We start from the raw sequence: 19,536 nt of genomic DNA on the forward strand, positions 1-19,536 counted from the left end.
GATGGCAACTGAGACCTACAGACTTGAAACCTTACAGCTACAGATGAACTCTCGTTCCAAATCCAAATGGCTACTGAACTTGGGGAAAATTACCTGATAGTAAGGAAAACATGATGTCTAGCTAGATTAATCTAGTGTTGTTTAAAACCAATGTTAATACCCTCAAACCATACAAACCATGCAACAATTATTTCATTCAATGATCCTTTATCCTCCTAACCCCACCCTCATCCCTTGCTTAATTGCCCTACCCCTCCTGCCTATTTAGTGGGTTTTTTTTTTTGATACTTCAATTCCACCCAAAATATTCACTACAAATGACACCTCTCATTTAAAAAAGTAAAGGGAGGGATTGTGTGACAGGAGGCAGTGAAAGGCACCCTGATTTCTAATCTAGATAGGTCGAATTCCTAGGAGACACTAAAAGGATCAGCAGGTACATTCCCAGTATCTCATAATATCAGGGTCTAATGTACCTGTGCCCCTCCCAAAGACCACTGTTGAGAGGATTTGGGCAGACCAGTCATGTAGGGCAATACCTCAAGACCCTCCTCCACAGGTGAGAATGTGACCACAGGTTACATAGGCCCAAAACAGATCAGTCACAGAAGGCAACACCCCAAAGCCCTCCTCCACAGGTCAGGATTTGACCACAGGTTACATAGGCTCAAGACAACACCCTAAGCACCTCCTCCAGAGGAGAAGATGTGACTACAGGTCTTGTAGGATCAGATAGATCAGTCATATAAAGAGAACCATGCCTCCAAATATGTATATGAGGTCTTCCCAAGCTCTCAGGCCAAACAAATAGGAAGTACCTGCTGTCAGTCACTGACCCATCCAAAAAAAAAAACTGTATTTATGTGTCCTGTTCAGAATTAAAGGTGTGCAGGAACTATTCCATCATCTGAGAGCTTCCGTCATAAAAGCTGTAACACTGCCATTTGGCAAAGACCCCCACTTGGGAAAGAGATCTGCTGTCCCAGAAATGATCCGCTCCCCAAGCTTTGCTGCACCCCTTGCCAGCTAGTCAGTCCCCTGCTGGCTCAGCCCCAGCAAACAAAGCAGTAGGCAGCAGCTAAAGGGAGCAGAGCCTGCAACTGGGGCAGTAGAAGCAGTTCCCCCTCCCTGCCTGAGTTCTCTCCCCTTGCCCTAACCCATGCACCCAATCAGGTGAAAGATCTCAGTGGGAGAGCCCCGGGTGCCAGAGCCCTACACACCTGTTCCTCAAGTTCTGCACAGCTAATTTATTCAGATGTTTTTCTTTCACTGACACATGCAACAAGTAATTGTCATTAGTAATGGTGACATTGACATGAAGATTGAGGAGGGCATGAGGGCCTGGTACTCACAGAGAAGCAAAGTTTTATGGGTTTACCTCGTCTGGATTTTTGGTTCAATTCCATTTATCAATCTTTCTTATTTTACTCCCGTATCCCTCTGTTTTTATTACAGGAATTTTAGTCGCATAGGGAGGTCTGCTCAAGGAAGGAGAAAAAAAATCAAATATCTGCTCAATTCAGAAAGCTGAGAGTGGAGGTCCTTAAGAAACTGGTGATTTTTTTTTTTTTGGCTATTTGTGGGAACAGAACTCATCCTAATTACCCAGAATGATTATCCCAGACTCTTCCATCATTAGACTATTACCTGTCCTAAGGAAAGTGTCACATATACTTTCTGAGATGCATGCTGTTGGTCAGAGACCACACTAGACTCTAGGCTGTAGCAATAGAACTACACGCATAGTCACAAGAATTTCGTAAAAAGTTTCTATATGGCCATACCTTAACCTTTACTGTTCAACTCTATTTGGAATGATTATGCAAGTTGGTGCTGCCCACAGACCCTTTTCCAAATTCTCTTATTATGTTGAAATATACCTACAATGAACATTCTGTTCTCAGACTCCTCAAAGTCCACTCCAGGTTGACAAGGCAATCGGCACCACATTCTCATTATTGTCTGCACATGGTTTGTTTCCCTCTATGACACTTGCAGGGATGACCTCAATAAAGAAAACTTTCCTAGGAAAATTATTCTGTGCCCTTAGAGATGAATAATAGAAAACTTCAAACTTAAAATACATACACAAACACAAACACACAACTATGCACACACACAGAAATAGAGAGTGGGAGAGAGAGAGAGAGAGAGAGAGAGAGAGAGAGAGAGAGAGAGAGAGAGAGAGAGAGACTGAGATACACTAAAACCCAAACATTTTACTTACATAATTCTTTATACCTAAACATTACAGTTTTTACACGTGCTTCATGGTAAATCCTTTCAGTCCTGCCTTTTCAACATGGTTTAAAGATTTAAACAAAGACATGAGACTTTTGAGCATATGAGAAATTTACACAACAGATATTTATCAGAAAGTTCTCTTTATTAATATGTTACAGTTCTTTTTCCTAAAGCTTATTGAAAATAGATTTCGTCATGCAATGTATTCTGATTACTGGTTTCCATTCCCCAACACCTTCTCAATCTTCTCCCAGTTGTACTCTGTTCCTAAAATTAGAAAACATATAGAATATAAATACCTTAAAAATAAAAGCAAACAAATGGAAATAGAACAAACAAACAGAAGAAAAATTTACTTAAAAAAAAACACAAGAAACCTACATGGATGGAGACACACACAAGTTCCCAAATATTGCATAGAACAAAGTTGGGCAATAAGTATACAGTCGACTCTGAGAGTGGATGCTATATCAGTATACGTCCATGTTCTAAAGAGAAGAGTGAATGCAGGGATGATTACTGAGACTGGAAATGAAGTGAATATGAGATCAAACATTTATGTATAATCTTAGACCCTACCTCTATTAACAGGTACATACATTGTGTTGATAAAGGAGTTCAATGAAAAGTGACTTAATGATATTTTGACCAATGTACAGGAATTAAATTTGCATGTCTGTGCATTCTGATAAATATTTCTTGCATTCTAAGAGACTGGAATTTCTTCTGGAACACAGGACAAGAGAAAACAACACCCCTGAGGTCATTGAGATTATGAAAGAGTGTTTGCTTTCCTATGTTAGATTTTATAGGTCAAATTTATATCATACATTATTTCCAACAATTACAAATCCTGGTTTCCCAGTATCCTGTGATATTTTTAACATGCATCACCATACTTTACACTTTATATTGTTTTATTTAATAAGAAACATGCCAATGGAAGTGTGAACTGGTGAAGTGATTCACAAGGTATGTTGGATTGTAGGGTTATCCAAATAGCACCTCTTTATTCATAGATGTTCATTTATAAAGATGACAAAGGCACTACAGGACCGTGAGGAGGAGGCAATAAATGAGCATTCAACTTTACTATAACTGAGCAAGTCTACAGATTAGACTTTTCTGTCATCTCAGTACCATGGAAGCTTGCTGCTCCTCCATGTTTTTTGACACATTCAGGATGTGGTTACAACACTGTGCACAGTTATAGACTGCAGAGTCCTCAGATGTCAATCTGCTGAGTTCCATGTAGGCTGTGTTGGAGGATGTGTCTGCAGTCAGTGTGGCCCTGCCTTTAAACTTCTCATTGTAGTCAGTATCACCATTTTCCGTATTAATACCTCCAATCCATTCCAGGCCCTGTCCAGGCCTCTGCTTTACCCAGTCAATATCATATTCAGTGAAGGTGTAGCCAGAAGCCTTGCAGGACAGTTTCACCGAAGACCCAGGCTTCACCAGCTCAGCTCCAGACTGCTGCAACTGGACCTGGGAGAAGACACCTGTGTAGAGAAAGGCAGCATGGATGTAATTTTCACCTCACGCCCTGTCTCCTCTTCAGATTGGGAAATGGAGAGCCTCTTACCATCAGTTACTGACAGGAAAAAGAGAAAAGCCCAGCACAATTCCATGAGTAGTGTCTGTGTGTTCAGAGACTGTGGAGACGACACTAATCATAGGTTGTTTTCAGGGTGTGGACAAACCTGTATTTACAATCATATACTCAGGTAATTTGCATATTAATGAACAGGGGACTTCTTACATAATAACCTAGTCCAGCTGCAGAAGAATTGGCGGAGAGGGAGTAAAGGCACATGGGTCAGGCCACAGGACGCTCAGGTACAAGTCCTAATCCTCTCTGAGGAAATGCATCCTACACACTTGCACTCTGAGCAGAATCTGTGGATGTAACTTTACATATTAAGCTCTCAAAAGATTTTTGGCATGGTTCTTTTGCTCCACTGTGGCACAATGCCATCAGGTTGCTCTACAGATGGTTGTTGTTGTGATGATGATGATGATGATGATGATGATGATGATGAAGAAGAAGAAGAAGAAGAAGAAGAAGAAGAAGAAGAAGAAGAAGAAGAAGAAGAAGAAGAAGAAGAAGAAGAAGAAGAAGAAAATGGTGGGATACTCCAAAAATGGCTATTTTTTTTTTAGAATTTACTGCCTTCTTTCAGATATATGGAACTAATAGCTGCCTCTCCAACATGTTATATATTTCAAAACTCACTACAATGACTAAAAATATTGTACTATGCATATACACATAGAGTCATCACTTGTAAATAGTGAATATCCAGAAATCTTCCCCCAAAAAAGTGAATATATTTTACCCATCAGTCATCAAATGTCAAAAGACATTCAGCTTGTGGGCCCTCAAGGTTTCCTCCCGATCCATGTTGTAACATATTATTTTTTAATACCTTACATTATTTTGTGATGAGATATGCACCAAAGTGGATACATTCACCTGTGGGGACAACTTGCCTAACTCAACTCCAAGAGATTTCCTGGATATTGGTAGGATTAACAGAAGATATCTTTACTTACTCAGCCATTTCAAGATCTCCACTATGGTAATTTTAACTGGTTTAAATTGTGTGTGTGTGTGTGTGTGTGTGTGTGTGTGTGTGTGTGTGTGTGTGTGTTGTACTGGTAAATATAGATACTGAGAGTTTGTTTCTTCACTAAGAATAGTTCAATTCCTGAACATAGAATTTCATGAAAAAATTTCTGTGAAGTGTTTCACAAAGAATCATCATGTTATTCGAATATGACAATCACAGCAGGCCAGATCAGTTAATACACTTAAGAAAGGAAACCACAAAAGAGACAGAGTCCCCTCCACACCCTCCTCATCTATCTATGGGGATTATCAGCCTCATTGCACCCCCTGCTGTCCATGAACTTCCACATAGCTAGGTTTTAGATGGTTTACACTGAAGTCTGGCTTCAGAAATAATGTATCCCTGTAAATTCAGTGTTCATGGAACTCAGCTGAAGGGAAAAATGGATCGAGATTACATGTGGATAATGACTTATTCGTCAGAGATTTGACATTGTGCTAGTATTACTACAGTATCGCTCCCAAAACCAGGTTCCTCCTTGGTGGCATTTGGAACCAGCTCTTGAAGTTTCCTTTCTAAAAAGGTAGTGACAGGAGACAATAACTTCGATTCTATCCTCAATAGGCTACACCTGGGGCAGAAAATCTGTGTTCAGAGTGTAAATCACTCAGGCTATATTGTATAATAGACAAAGTAAAAAGATTTACACAATAACTATACTCAAGACTGAGCATGTTGACATAAATAACTGGAATGCTACAGCAGCTCAGGACCTGGCTGACTGTTAAGAGCTGAAAACATTTTGAACATACTGCTATAATAAGCCTGTATTAACAAGAGTGGATAATTAGTGAACATTCTGACTAGAAAAAATTAAAAGGACCAACCAGACAAAGATCTGAATCCTAGAGATTTGCAATGAGAATCATTCAATAGTTACAGGGGCTCTCAGAGACTGAGTCACCAACCAAACAGCACACATGGGCTGGACCTAGGTCCCTAGCACATATGTAGCACATATACAGTTCAGCCTTCTTTGTTGCCCCCAACAACTGGAGTGGGGGTTATGCCTAAAGCAGTTGCCTATGTGTAGAATGTATTCCCAGGCCCAGACTGCCGTGCCTGGACTCAGTAGGAGAGGATCCCCAAAAGCCTACAGAGAGTGGATGCAGCAGGGTTGGGGTATAGCCAATATGGCATCATCCTCTCAGAGGACAGGAGAGCAGAACAGAAGGATGGACTATTTAAGGGAAACAAATAAGGATAAAAAATGAATGGATGAATGAATGAATGAGTGAGTGAATAGATTGATGGATGGAGAGATAGAAAAATAAGCAAATGAATAAATAAATAAATAAATAAATAAATAAATAAATAAATAAATAACACTCCTTACGATCTCCCATTATATCCTGGCCAATTAAAAATAAACCCCTCGATAAGGCCTCTGGGCTCCCGTGGGGGAGGGCCCAGGAGCGGCAGGACCCCTGCCTGAGAAACCTCCAGAACCTGAAGGAAACAAACCGGATAAACAATTCTCAGCACCCAAATCCCGTGGGAGGGAGAGCTAAACCTTCAGAGAGGCAGACACCCCTGGGAAACCAGAAGAGACTGCACTCCGCACACACATCTCAGACGCCAGAGGAAAACACCAAAGGCCATCTGGAACCCTGGTGCACTGAAGCTCCCAGAAGGGGCGGCGCAGATCTTCCTGGTTGCTGCCACTGCAGAGAGCCCGTAGACAGCACCCCGCAAGCGAACTAGAACCTCAGGACCACAGGTAAGACCAACTTTTCTGCTGCAAGTGACCTGCCTGGTGAACTCAAGGCACAGGCCCACAGGAACAGCTGAAGACCTGTAGAGAGGAAAAACTACACGCCCGAAAGCAGAACACTCTGTCCCCATAACTGACTGAAAGAGAGGAAAACAGGTCTACAGCACTCCTGACACACAGGCTTATAGGACAGTCTAGCCACTGTCAGAAATAGCAGAACAAAGTAACACTAGAGATAATCTGATGGCGAGAGGCAAGCGCAGGAACCCAAGCAACAGAAACCAAGACTACATGCCATCATCGGAGCCCAATTCTCCCACCAAAACAAACATGGAATATCCAAACACACCAGAAAAGCAAGATCTAGTTTCAAAATCATATTTGATCATGATGCTGGAGGACTTCAAGAAAGACGTGAAGAACTCCCTTAGAGAAACACAGGAAAACATTAATAAACAAGTAGAAGCCTACAGAAAGGAATCGCAAAAATCCCTGAAAGAATTCCAGGAAAACATAAATAAACAAGTAGAAGCCCATAGAGAGGAGACACAAAAATCCCTGAAAGAATTCCAGGAAAACACAATCAAACAGTTGAAGGAATTAAAAATGGAAATAGAAGCAATCAAGAAAGAACACATGGAAACAACCCTGGATATAGAAAACCAAAAGAAGAGACAAGGAGCTGTAGATACAACCTTCACCAACAGAATACAAGATGGAAGAGAGAATCTCAGGAGCAGAACATTCCATAGAAATCATTGACTCAACTGTCAAAGGTAATGTAAAGCAGAAAAGGCTACTGGTCCAAAACATACAGGAAATCCAGGACTCAATGAGAAGATCAAACCTAAGGATAATAGGTATAGAAGAGAGTGAAGACTCCCAGCTCAAAGGACCAGTAAATATCTTCAACAAAATCATAGAAGAAAACTTCCCTAACCTAAAAAAAGAGATACCCATAGGCATACAAGAAGCCTACAGAACTCCAAATAGATTGGACCAGAAAAGAAACAACTCCCGTCACATAATTGTCAAAACACCAAACGCACAAAATAAAGAAAGAATATTAAAAGCAGTAACGGAAAAAGGTCAAGTAACATATAAAGGCAGACCTATCAGAATCACACCAGACTTCTCGCCAGAAACTATGAAGGCCAGAAGATCCTGAACTGATGTCATACAGACCCTAAGAGAACAAAAATGCCAGCCCAGGTTACTGTATTCTTCAAAACTCTCAATAAACATAGATGGAGAAACCAAGATATTCCATGACAAAACCAAATTTACACAATATCTTTCTACAAATCCAGCACTACAAAGGATAATAAATGGTAAAGCCCAACATAAGGAGGCAAGCTATACCCTAGAAGAAGCAAGAAATTAATCGTCTTGGCAACAAAACAAAGAGAATGAAAGCACACAAACATAACCTCACATCCAAATATGAATAGAAGCAATAATCACTATTCCTTAATATCTCTCAACATCAATGGCCTCAATTCCCCAATAAAAAGAAATAGATTAACAAACTGGATATGCAACAAGGACCCTGCATTCTGCTGCCTACAGGAAACACACCTCAGAGACAAAGACAGACACTACCTCAGAGTAAAAGGCTGGAAAACAACTTTCCAAGCAAATGGTCAGAAGAAGCAAGCTGGAGTCGCCATTCTCATATCAAATAAAATCAATTTTCAACTAAAAGTCATCAAAAAAGATAAGGAAGGACACTTCATATTCATCAAAGGAAAAATCCACCAAGACAAACTCTCAATCCTAAACATCTATGCCCCAAATACAAGGGCACCTACATACGTAAAAGAAACCTTACTAAAGCTCAAAACACACATTGCACCTCACACAATAATAGTGGGAGATTTCAACACCCAACTCTCATCAATGGACAGATCATGGAAACAGAAATTAAACAGAGATGTAGACAGACTAAGAGAAGTCATGAGCCAAATGGACGTAACGGATATTTATAGAACATTCTATCCTAAAGCAAAAGGATATACCTTCTTCTCAACTTCTCATGGTACTTTCTCCAAAATTGACCATATAATTGGTCAAAAAACGGGCCTCAACAGGTACAGAAAGATAGAAATAATCCCATGCGTGCTATCGGACCACCACGGCCTAAAACTGGTCTTCAATAACAATAAGGGAAGAATGCCCACATATACGTGGAAATTGAACAATGCTCTACTCAATGATAATCTGGTCAAGGAAGAAATAAACAAAGAAACTAAAGACTTCTTAGAATTTAGTGAAAATGAAGGTACAACATACCCAAACTTATGGGACACAATGAAAGCTGTGCTAAGAGGAAAACTCATAGCTCTGAGTGCCTGCAGAACGAAACAGGAGAGAGCATATGTCAGCAGCTTGACAGCACACCTAAAAGCTCTAGAACAAAAAGAAGCAAATACACCCAGGAGGAGTAGAAGGGAGGAAATAATCAAACTCAGAGCTCAAATCAACCAAGTAGAAACAAAAAGGACCATAGAAAGAATCAACAGAACCAAAAGTTGGTTTTTTGAGAAAATCAACACTATAGATGAACCATTAGCCAGACTAACCAGAGGAGACAGTGTGTCCAAATTAACAAAATCAGAAAGGACAAGGGAGACATAACTACAGAATCAGAGGAAATTCAAAATATCATCAGATCCTACTACAAAAGCCTATATTCAGCAAAACTTGAAAATCTGCAGGAAATGGACAACTTCCTGGACAGATACCAGGTATTGAAGTTAAATTAGGAACAGACAAACCATTTAAACAACCCCATAACTCCTAATGAAATAGAAGCAGTCATTAAAGGTCACCCAACCAAAAAGAGCTCAAGTCCAGACAGGTTCAATGCAGAATTCTATCAGACATTCATAGAAGACCTCATACCAATACTATCCAAATTATTCCACAAAATTGAAACAGATGGAACACTATCAAATTCCTTCTATGAAGCCACAATTCCACTTATATCTAAACCACACAAAGACCCAACAAAGAAAGAGAACTTCAGTCCAATTTCCTTTATGAATATCGACGCAAAAATACTCAATAAAATTCTGGCAAACCGAATTCAAGAGCACATCAAAACAATCATCCACCATGATCAAGTAGGCTTCATCCCAGGCATGCAGGGATGGTTTAATATACGGAAAACCATCAACGTGATCCATTATATAAACAAACTGAAAGAATAAAACCACATGATCATTTCATTACATGCTGAGAAAGCATTTGACAAAATTCAACACCGCTTCATGATAAAAGTCCTGGAAAGAATAGGAATTCAAGGCCCATACCTAAACATAGTAAAAGCCATATACAGCAAACCAGTAGCTAACATTAAACTAAATCGAGAGAAACTTGAAGCAATCCCACTAAAATCAGGGACTAGACAAGGCTGCCCACTCTCTCCCTACTTATTCAATATAGTCCTTGAAGTTCTAGCCAGAGCAATCAGACAACAAAAGGAGGTCAAGGGGATACAGATCGGTAAAGAAGAAGTCAAAATATCACTATTTGCAGATGATATGATAGTATATTTAAGTGATCCCAAAAGTTCCACCAGAGAACTACTAAAGCTGATAAACAACTTCAGGAAAGTGGCTGGGTATAAAATTAACTCAAATAAATCAGTAGCCTTCCTCTGCACAAAAGAGAAACAAGCCGAGAAAGAAATTAGGGAAACAACACCCTTCATAATAGACCCAAATAATATAAAGTACCTCGGTTTGACTTTAACCAAGCAAGTAAAAGATCTGTACAATAAGAACTTCAAGACTCTGCAGAAAGAAATTGAAGAAGACCTCAGAAGATGGAAAGATCTCCCATGCTCATGGATTGGCAGGATTAATATAGTAAAATGGCCATTTTACCAAAAGGGATCTACAGATTCAATGCAATCCCCATCAAAATACCAATCCAATTCTTCAAAGAGTTAGACAGAACAATTTGCTAATTCATATGGAATAACAAAAAACCCAGGATAGCTAAAACTATCCTCAACAATAAAAGGACTTCAGGGGGAATCACTATCCCTGAACTCAAGCAGTATTACAGAGCAATAGTGATAAAAACTGCATGGTATTGGTACAGAGACAGACAGATAGACCAATGGAACAGAATTGAAGACCCAGAAATGAACCCACACACCTATGGTCACTTGATTTTTGACAAAGGAGCCAAAACCATCCAATGGAAAAAAGATAGCATTTTCAGCAAAAGCTGCTGTTTCAACTGGAGGTCAACATGTAGAAGAATGCAGATCGATCCGTGCTTATCACCCTGTACAAAGCTTAAGTCCAAGTGTATCAAGGACCTCCACATCAAACCAGATACACTCAAACTAACAGAAGAAAAAGTGGGGAAGCATCTCAAACACAAGAGCACTGGAGAAAATTTCTGAACAAAACACCAATGGCTTATGCTCTAAGATCAAGAATCGACAAATGGGATCTCATAAAACTGCAAAGCTTCTGTAAGGCAAAGGACACTGTTGTTAGGACAAAATGGCAACCAACAGATTGGGAAAAGATCTTTACCAATCCTACAACAGATAGAGGCCTTATATCCAAAATATACAAAGAACTCAAGAAGTTAGACCGCAGAGAGACAAATAACGCTATTAAAAAATGTGGTTCAGAGCTAAACAAAAAATTCACAGCTGAGGAATACCGAATGGCTGAGAAACACCTAAAGAAATGTTCAACATCTTTAGTCATAAAGGAAATGCAAATCAAAACAACCCTGAGATTTCACCTCACACCAGTGAGAATGGCTAAGATCAAAAACTCAGGTGATAGCAAATGCTGGCTGTCAATCATTATAAGGAGGGCCGGGCTATAAAAATACACCCAGCTTCTCTCTCTCTCCTTCACCTGAGCTGAGGGCATCACATGGAGGAGGACCAGGTCCCCTACACTTTCCCAACAGAGCCGCATATGCTTAACATTGTGGATGGGATGTCAATGACTATATTCCCAAGTCACATTCTGTCATATTTAACTGAGAACCTGCCTCCTACCAGTGTAATGAAGTTCCAGACAGATTTACAGATGCAGCTGACAATGAAGATGATATCCTAACATGACACATGCTTGAAATTTTCTATTATTCTTTTATGTGCATATTTGTATATGTTTTTGTCCTTCCAATAAGGTTAATACATAATTAATAAAACATATGCTCACTTAACTTTTGCTCTCCTAAATTTGTAGTGTTATCACAGTAACTACTTCACATCTACGGTTTAGTCTCTGAAGTTGTTGTGATGTTAGGAAAGGAAGCCTCAGAATTTCCTATGACTTCCTCACTCTCCAGATGTTTCTCTGCACCTGTTACTGTTTTTCTCCTGGTGAAAGTTGGATCTACACCACCCCCTGCTGATCCTGAGCATCCTCAAAGGGAGATGTTTCTGAACACACAGGGAACCTGCTCACTGTGTCTCCTGCACAGTAACACAAAGCTGTGTCTGAGTGGCAGCGGAGCTCTGCTTCAGACTGAACTTGTTCTTGAATGGGAAAACTGACATTCTGATTGATTCTTCCGGGACAGCTCCACAACTTATAGAGAACTTAGTCTATTTTCTTTAAGGGCATGTAGGTTCTTCCTGAACGTGAACAGCCACAGGAGGCTCTCACCTGTGACAGTCATGAGTCATTGTCACACAGTGCAGAGGTACAGCCTAAGCATGGGGAGGGTCTGGAAGCCAGGCAGCAATGGGACTGGCACTAAGATAATAATGACTCAGGGTCAGTAGTGGATGCAAGCTGTCAGTTCAAGTGCTCTCTGTTTATCCAAGGATTCTCTTCATTCTTCCTTCCTCTACTTTCATGCCTTTGCCTTCCCCCAACTTCTCGTTCTTTTTTCCTTCTCTCCTTTCATTCTTTCTTTCTCCCAACCAGAGAGCCCAAACACAGACTTTTACTTAGTAAAGTTACATCTTTAAGGCTTTGATCATTATTAATAATTATTTATGGAAAGAGAGGGGAGAAGCCATGGCAGGTGATATTAAGATTCTGCTCTGTGTATTTACAGTTTGTTATCAATGTTCCTAAGGGATGGATGGTACCGGGCTTTGTATGTTTAAGTGGGCAATTATATCTTACCAATTGGGTCAAAGATTATTGTGTTGTGTGTTCTTTTATGTGAGGGTTGGAGTATAGGAAAGTGTGTGGCAGCAAGAGACACTGGGTTGCCGAGGAGTGGGGATGTGTTTCCACCAAGATATCTAGCATACCATTTTACTTTTATATTTTTACAACAACAGATGGTGAGCCAAAGTGATGGGCAAGAATCCACTAGTGATCCTGATAGTTGAGAGAAAGTTTTTATTTTCTAAGTAAGAGGAGGCCGGAGCCATGTTAAATCATGTGATTTCTTAAGTGCAGGAATTCAAACAAAGAAATGGGGAAGCCACCTGGGCTGGCAGGCTGTAGGTCCCCTGCTATGTAAGAAGTAATGGCAGATCTGAGAGTTAGAGATTAAAAGCTGCTTTTTAAAGAAAGTTGCTTAGAAAGTCTTTCAGGATAGTCGTATTCTTTTTAACGTGGGCTCCACGGGAATTTTGGGTTGAAATCCAAGTTAGACAAGCTACTTCTTAATTACAGGTATTATTAAAAGGTGATTGAGTTTGTTTTTAGAAAGAAAAGAGTAAAGAGATTACCTGAATCAGGTGGGGATTTTCATCCACAGTTCAGAACTTAGATAGGGAAAAATTAGTCACTAACTCCAAGTAGAGAGTTGTGATGAAATGTCTGTAACACCAGGGAGAGTGAATGCAGGCATATATTGTAGAATTTACTAAGGTTAAAGAAAAATCTGTGGCTCTGGGTAGAGAGCTTAACAGATGGATATATTTTGGGCTAAAGTCCTGAGTTTTAAGTTGTTTGTTGGTTTTAGAATTGATAGAAGGTGTTTAAGTTTGTTTTAAGGAGAGTAAAGAGATTACCCGAATCATGTGGTGGAATCATTTGGGGATTTTCATCTATGGTTCGGAACTTAGATAGGGAAAAATTGGTCACTAACTCCAAGTAGAGAGTTGTGATGAATTGTAACACCAGGGAGAGTGAATGCAGGCATATATTATAGAAGTTATTAAGGTTAAATAAAAATCTGTGGTTCCGGGTAGAGAGTTTGACAGATTGAGATATTTTGGGCTAAAGTCCTGGTTTGGTGTGTTGCTTAATGATACTGGAATTGATAAAAGGTATTTGGTTTGTTTTATGAATTACCCCGCTAAAGGCCATATGGCTCGTTGATGCCAGCTAGCGAGGGTTTGTGGTTACTTTTGATATTTACCACAACAGGAAGCTCAAATTCTTTTAAAGTGGGCTCCACAGGAATTTTGGGTTCATTTCCTGATATCATAGAGTACAAAAGTCTATCAGGCCCATTGTTTAGCTTACTTCCTTTTTAAAAAATTGTTTTGTCTTCATGATGGGTATGACTTTGAGTTTTATGGTTATATTATTACTCTGGGAGAGAGTGCAAGATACAAGCTTTTCTAGTTTCAGACTAAGGAACACAGTATTTTGGGAGAAAGATTTTGTCTTTGTGCTTTTAAAAAGTGTGATTAGGCTCTGGAAACCTCACAGAGTCATACTGATCGGATTTGATAGAGGTAGACCACCTGAAAAATTTATTCAGGAGAAACAAACAAAAAGATATCTCAATTCTAAACTTTTGTCTTGAGAGTTGTATTTTACAGAGTGTGCCTACTTGGAATTCTGGTCTCAAGAACTTTCAGCTGGGTCCAGTCAGGACATATCCTGCTACAGTATTTGCTTCATTCTTCCTACCCTCTACCCCTAAGGATATCTCAACGCCCACGTACAGCTTGAAGAAGTTATGGAGGAGTCGTCGCCCCAATTCCCTGGACTTTGGGGGGCTGAAAGTGGTTATTCTAAAGTTGTTTTTATGAGGTACTTAAAAATGGTTGTAATTTAACAGGGAGGAATTAGGTAGATTGAGTTATACAGTCGTAATCTTATTTGTTAACTAAGCTAAAATCATATCTTTGTTTTGATATAGAATTTATTTGTTAAAAGAGATTAAAAGTACAAGGTTTAGAGCCAGTCATTCTATTGATGTCATTACAAACTTCTGAGTTGATTACACATGTGAGTTAAGGGCCAAATAGCAAACATATTACTGACTTTGTGAGAGAACTTTCAAGATATTATTAAGATATAAAGACAACAGTCCAGATTGTCTTATATAGACAGATGGTTTTCAAAAACGTCAGAAATCCACAAAATTTAAGATTTAAAGTTATTTATCTTTTGTTGAGACATATCTGCTCCTAACAGTTCCCCTTTGGTGGATTTAACAAAGAATTTGAACATCTCTACATCCAGGTGAGGCAATACTTTGTGGCTAGGCAGCCACTGGACAAAACTGCCTGTTTCATCTGCAGACTAATACTGTCCAGAAAAGGACAAATTATGCAGAATAGTTGACTAATAAACCCTGCCAAGACAGGGTGATCAGCCCTTCAAAATCTGCATTTCAAGAGTCTGTCAGTTGATTTGGGGCCAGAAGGCTGAAGATTTGCGCTCACATGTTGCTACTAACAGGGGACTGTGCTAGTGGAGATTTGTCTCTGCAACCTCTCAGTTCTAGAAGCCATGTCAAGCTTCCTATGTGTATAGATATTTGGTCATTTTCAGATTTCTGTTGGAGTTGAAGACTGATTATAGTCTCATAGCCTATCAGGCTGTATAACTCTGAAAATACATATTTTATTAGATAGTTATAAGATAGTATACAAGCTAGCCAAGATATATTATAGATTTTAAGCCTTTCTTAAGCTGGAATGGATAACTAAATGTTCTGTTTAACTGATAGAGTGATGGACGGGGTGTTGAGAATATCATATGCTTTATAAATTGTAGAATGGTAATAATTGTACTCAAGTTATATATAAGTGAAAAGGCTTTTTAACTGAACAAAAAGGGGAAAATATTGTGGTTTGCCCTGGAGTTATCTGTATTTTGATGCTAATTCCACTGCCCCAAGGACAGCTGCCTAGTCACTACTCAGGAATCATGTGACTTCACCAGAACCTTCTCCCCATTGAATTTGTAAAGTACAGGTGAGGGGCATGTAGAGTATAGAAGGAGGCCTGTCATTGGAGGAGAAGGAAGGATGGGCGGGAGAGATGTTTGAAGGAGGAGGAGGAGACTAGGAGAGATAGAGGGGAGAAGCCATGGCAGGTCATGTTAAGATTCTGCTCTGTGTATTTACAGGTTGTTATCAATGTTCCTAAGGGATGGATGGTACCGGGCTTTGTATGTTTAAGTGGGCAATTATATCTTACCAATTGGGTCAAAAAATAATTATTTATAAAATCCTTAAATTTACATAAGTTCTACGAATTCCAGATCATTTGTTCCAATCCCTGCTTCCTTAAAACAGAAACTAAACACAAAGCAAAAGCACATTTCCATACAGGTTTACACAGCTTGTTCTTCACAGGCAGTTGGGAGTAGCTCTTGTGGTTTCCTGGTACAGCAGTCAGCAGCCCTCAGTAACTGTTTTCATGTAAGAACAGAAAGATAAGACACACTACTAAGGTTGAAATGATTTTTTATGAAGTTTTTACTTTTATTCATATAAAGTAGCCAGATCTCTCTAGTATCTCTCTATGCATTGTCACAGCCAATCCTACAAGTGACTAGGAAAAAAACTACTAACTTTTTGTATCGTGTACATCAACTTTTAATTCTCTAATCTTTATTCCATCATCTTAGTGATTCAATAGCCTAATGTACTCTCCTTCACATACTATTTTTTCTAGATATATACAAGTTTTATTCTATAATAAATCAATCATTTGCTTGTATTTTATAGACTCCTCTTTTCTATCCATGCCTTTTCTTCCTGAGACCACTTTACCTCTCTATCCTTGATGTCCCCACGTTCATCCTGGCTGATTAATGCAGCAGGCATTGGACCGGAGAGTACACGTATCTCCTCATGATTCCAAATTCACGTTGATCTCTGGCAGTGAACACTTTCTACAAAGGAGAATGTAGGCTTTGGCCTTTGTGGTTATGTTGTCTAGATCCTTTCCCATGTCCCTAAAGGCAAAGGACAAGGTCTGTTCCTGCCATCCACAGCTTCATGACCACCTCCATTCCTCATTGCTAAGAAGGACATCTGCTTCTTTATTATGGAGTTATTTGCTCAATGAGTAATGGGGGAAGTATACTCCCCAGAAACAGAGATTGTAAGTAAAGTAGTACAGACAATAGATCGATTTCAGGTCAACAATGTCATAAGTACACGTGGGGATTATGTGGATCAATGGGCTGGTGATGGATGATCCAGGGGCAAGAACTGGGTCAGAACTGCCCTACTCAGCCATGTCAGACCCTCATGCCTTTCCTCATGAATCAATACAGCTAACCCACGGGTTAGATGTTTGTTCACATTGTACTCCAGAGGCCAAAAAGCAGCACTAACTATTCAGAGATGAAAACATAATTCCCAGGTTTGGGGATGGTTGCAGTCAATCCTGTGCTAAACCGAACGGAAAAAGGGAACCAGGGAACTGGAAGAGGTCAGAGCGCAGGCCAAGTACCGCAGAAGGTGTGTTTAGTAAAATTACACACATTATTTATTTTCCTATTTCCAGATTAGTTCAGAGAGTTTGATGAACTGCTGTGTTTGGTGTGGTGAATTCTTCCTTTGTGGAGCTTGTTTATCAGCAGGGAGGATACTTTTCATCTTTCTTCCTACAAAACTTTCCACTAAGAACTTTCTGCAGTGCCGACTTGTTCATCATGAGCTGCATTAGATTGTACTTTCTTGAAATACTTTTATTTTTCCATCACTTTTGAAAGAAAACTTAGCAGGGTATAACATTCTTGGCTCAAAGTTGCTCATTTTCAGAGCTTGAAATATTACATTCCACATCTTTCCAGACTTTGTGGTTGCTAACAAAGTGTCGGGGGAATTCTGCTGTTTCTATCTTTTTATGTGAATTGGTGTTTTGGATGCTTCCTTTAGTATTGTTTCTTTGTTTTTTATATTTGACATCCACATTGTAATATTCCATACTCCTATTTGATGTTCTACATACCTCTTCTTTTTGGAAGCCTACTTCTTTCTTTAAATTCCATGTAATCTCTCTAATTAGTTGATCTTTTTCATTGAATTTTAAATCTGATTCTTCTACACTGTGAATTCTTTTTTTGTTTTGTTTTGTTTTTGTTTTTGTTTTTTTCTTTTTTTCTTTTTTTCATCTTTATTGACTTGGGTATTTCTTATTTACATTTCTATTGTGCTTCCCATTCCTGGTTTCCAGGCCAACACCTCCATAACCCCTCCCCATCCCCTTCTCTATGGGCATTACCCTCCCCATCCTCCCCCCATTACCAACCTCCCCCCAACAATCACGTTCACTGGGGGTTCAGTCTTGGCAGGACCAAAGGCTTCCCCTTCCACTGGTGCTCTTACTAGGCTATTCATTGCTACCTGTGAGGTTGGAGCCCAGGGTCAGTCCATGTCTAGTCTTTGGGTAGTGTCTTAGTCCCTGGAAGCTCTGGTTGGTTGGCTTTGTTGTTCATAAGGGGTCTCAGTCCCCTTCAAGCTCTTTCAGTCCTTTCTCTGATTCCTTCAACAGCGGTCCCATTCTCAGTTCAGTGGTATAATTTTGGCATTCGCCTATGTATTTGCTGTATTCTGGCTGTGTCTCTCAAGAGAGATCTACATCTAGTTCCTGTCAGCCTGCACTTCTTTGCTTCATCCATCTTATCTAGTTTGGTGGCTGTATTTGTATGGGCCACATGTGGGGCAGGCCATGAATGGGTGTTCCTTCTGCCTCTGTTCTAAACTTTGCCTTCTTATTCCCTGCCAAGGGTATTCTTGTTCCCCTGTTAAAGAAGGAGCGAAGCATTCGAATTTTGGTCATCCTTCTTGACTTTCATGTGTTCTGTGCATCTTGGGTAATTTGAGCATTTGGGCTAATAGCCACTTATCAGTGAGTGCATACCATATGTGTTTTCCTGTGATTGGGTTACCTCACTCAGGATGATATTTTCCAGTTCCATCCATTTACCTATGAATTTCATAAAGTCATTGTTTTTGATAGCTGAGTAATATTCCATTATGTAGATGTACCACATTTTCTGTATCCATTTCTCTGTTGAAGGGTTCTTTACAGCTTCTGGCTATTATAAATAAGGCTGCTATGAACATAGTGCAGCATGTGTCTTTGTTATATGTTGGGGCATCTTTTGGGTATATGCCCAAGAGAGGAATAGCTGGATCCTCAGATAGTTCAATGTCCAATTTTCTGAGGAACCTCCAGACTTATTTCCAGAGTGGTTGTACCAGTCTGCAATTCCACCAAAAATGAAGGAGCATTTCTCTTTCTCAATATCCTCTCCAGCATCTGCTGTTGCCGGATTTTTTGATCTTAACCATTCTGAATGATATGAGGTGGAATCACAGGGTTGTTTTGATTTGCATTTCCCTTATGACTAAAGATTTTGAAAATTTCTTTAGGTGCTTCTCAGCCATTCGGCATTCCTCAGCTGTGAATTCCTTGTTTAGCTCTGAACCCCATTTTTAATAGTGTTATTTGTCTCCCTGCAGTCTAACCTCGTGAGTTCTTTGTATATTTTGGATAAAAGCCCTCTATCATTTGTAGAATTTGAATTCTCTCATATAGGGACAGGTAACTGTTGTGGTGTAGGTTTTTTTTATATGTGTATCATTTCCTTGTACTTTATACATCTGTTAAAGTGCACATGTTTTCACATCTAATGTTGTTAATAACCAAAGTTAATATCCTCAAGCAGTACAACCCATGGAGCAATTACTTCGTTCGATGATCCTTTGACCTCCCAATGCCACCCTCATCCCTTATTACCACTCTAGCTTAGTTGCACTACCCCTCAAGCCTATTTAGTCTTTTCTTTT

General features: G+C 39.6%; 1 gene segment (V, D, J or C); it reads right to left on the reverse strand.

The window, feature by feature from the left end:
• Positions 1-2,370: 2,370 nt before the first annotated feature.
• Positions 2,371-19,536, reverse strand: part of LOC103692734 (Ig heavy chain V region 23-like) — a 39,508-nt gene continuing 22,342 nt past the window's right edge. Inside the window, 2 exon segments of the V gene segment in view lie at positions 2,371-2,511; positions 3,588-3,746. Of these exon segments, the coding sequence occupies positions 2,456-2,511; positions 3,588-3,746 (215 nt within the window).

Source organism: Rattus norvegicus, chromosome 6 (genome assembly GCF_021556685.1).
Source record: "Rattus norvegicus strain SHRSP/BbbUtx chromosome 6, alternate assembly SHRSP_T2T, whole genome shotgun sequence".
Lineage (NCBI taxonomy): Eukaryota > Metazoa > Chordata > Mammalia > Rodentia > Muridae > Rattus > Rattus norvegicus.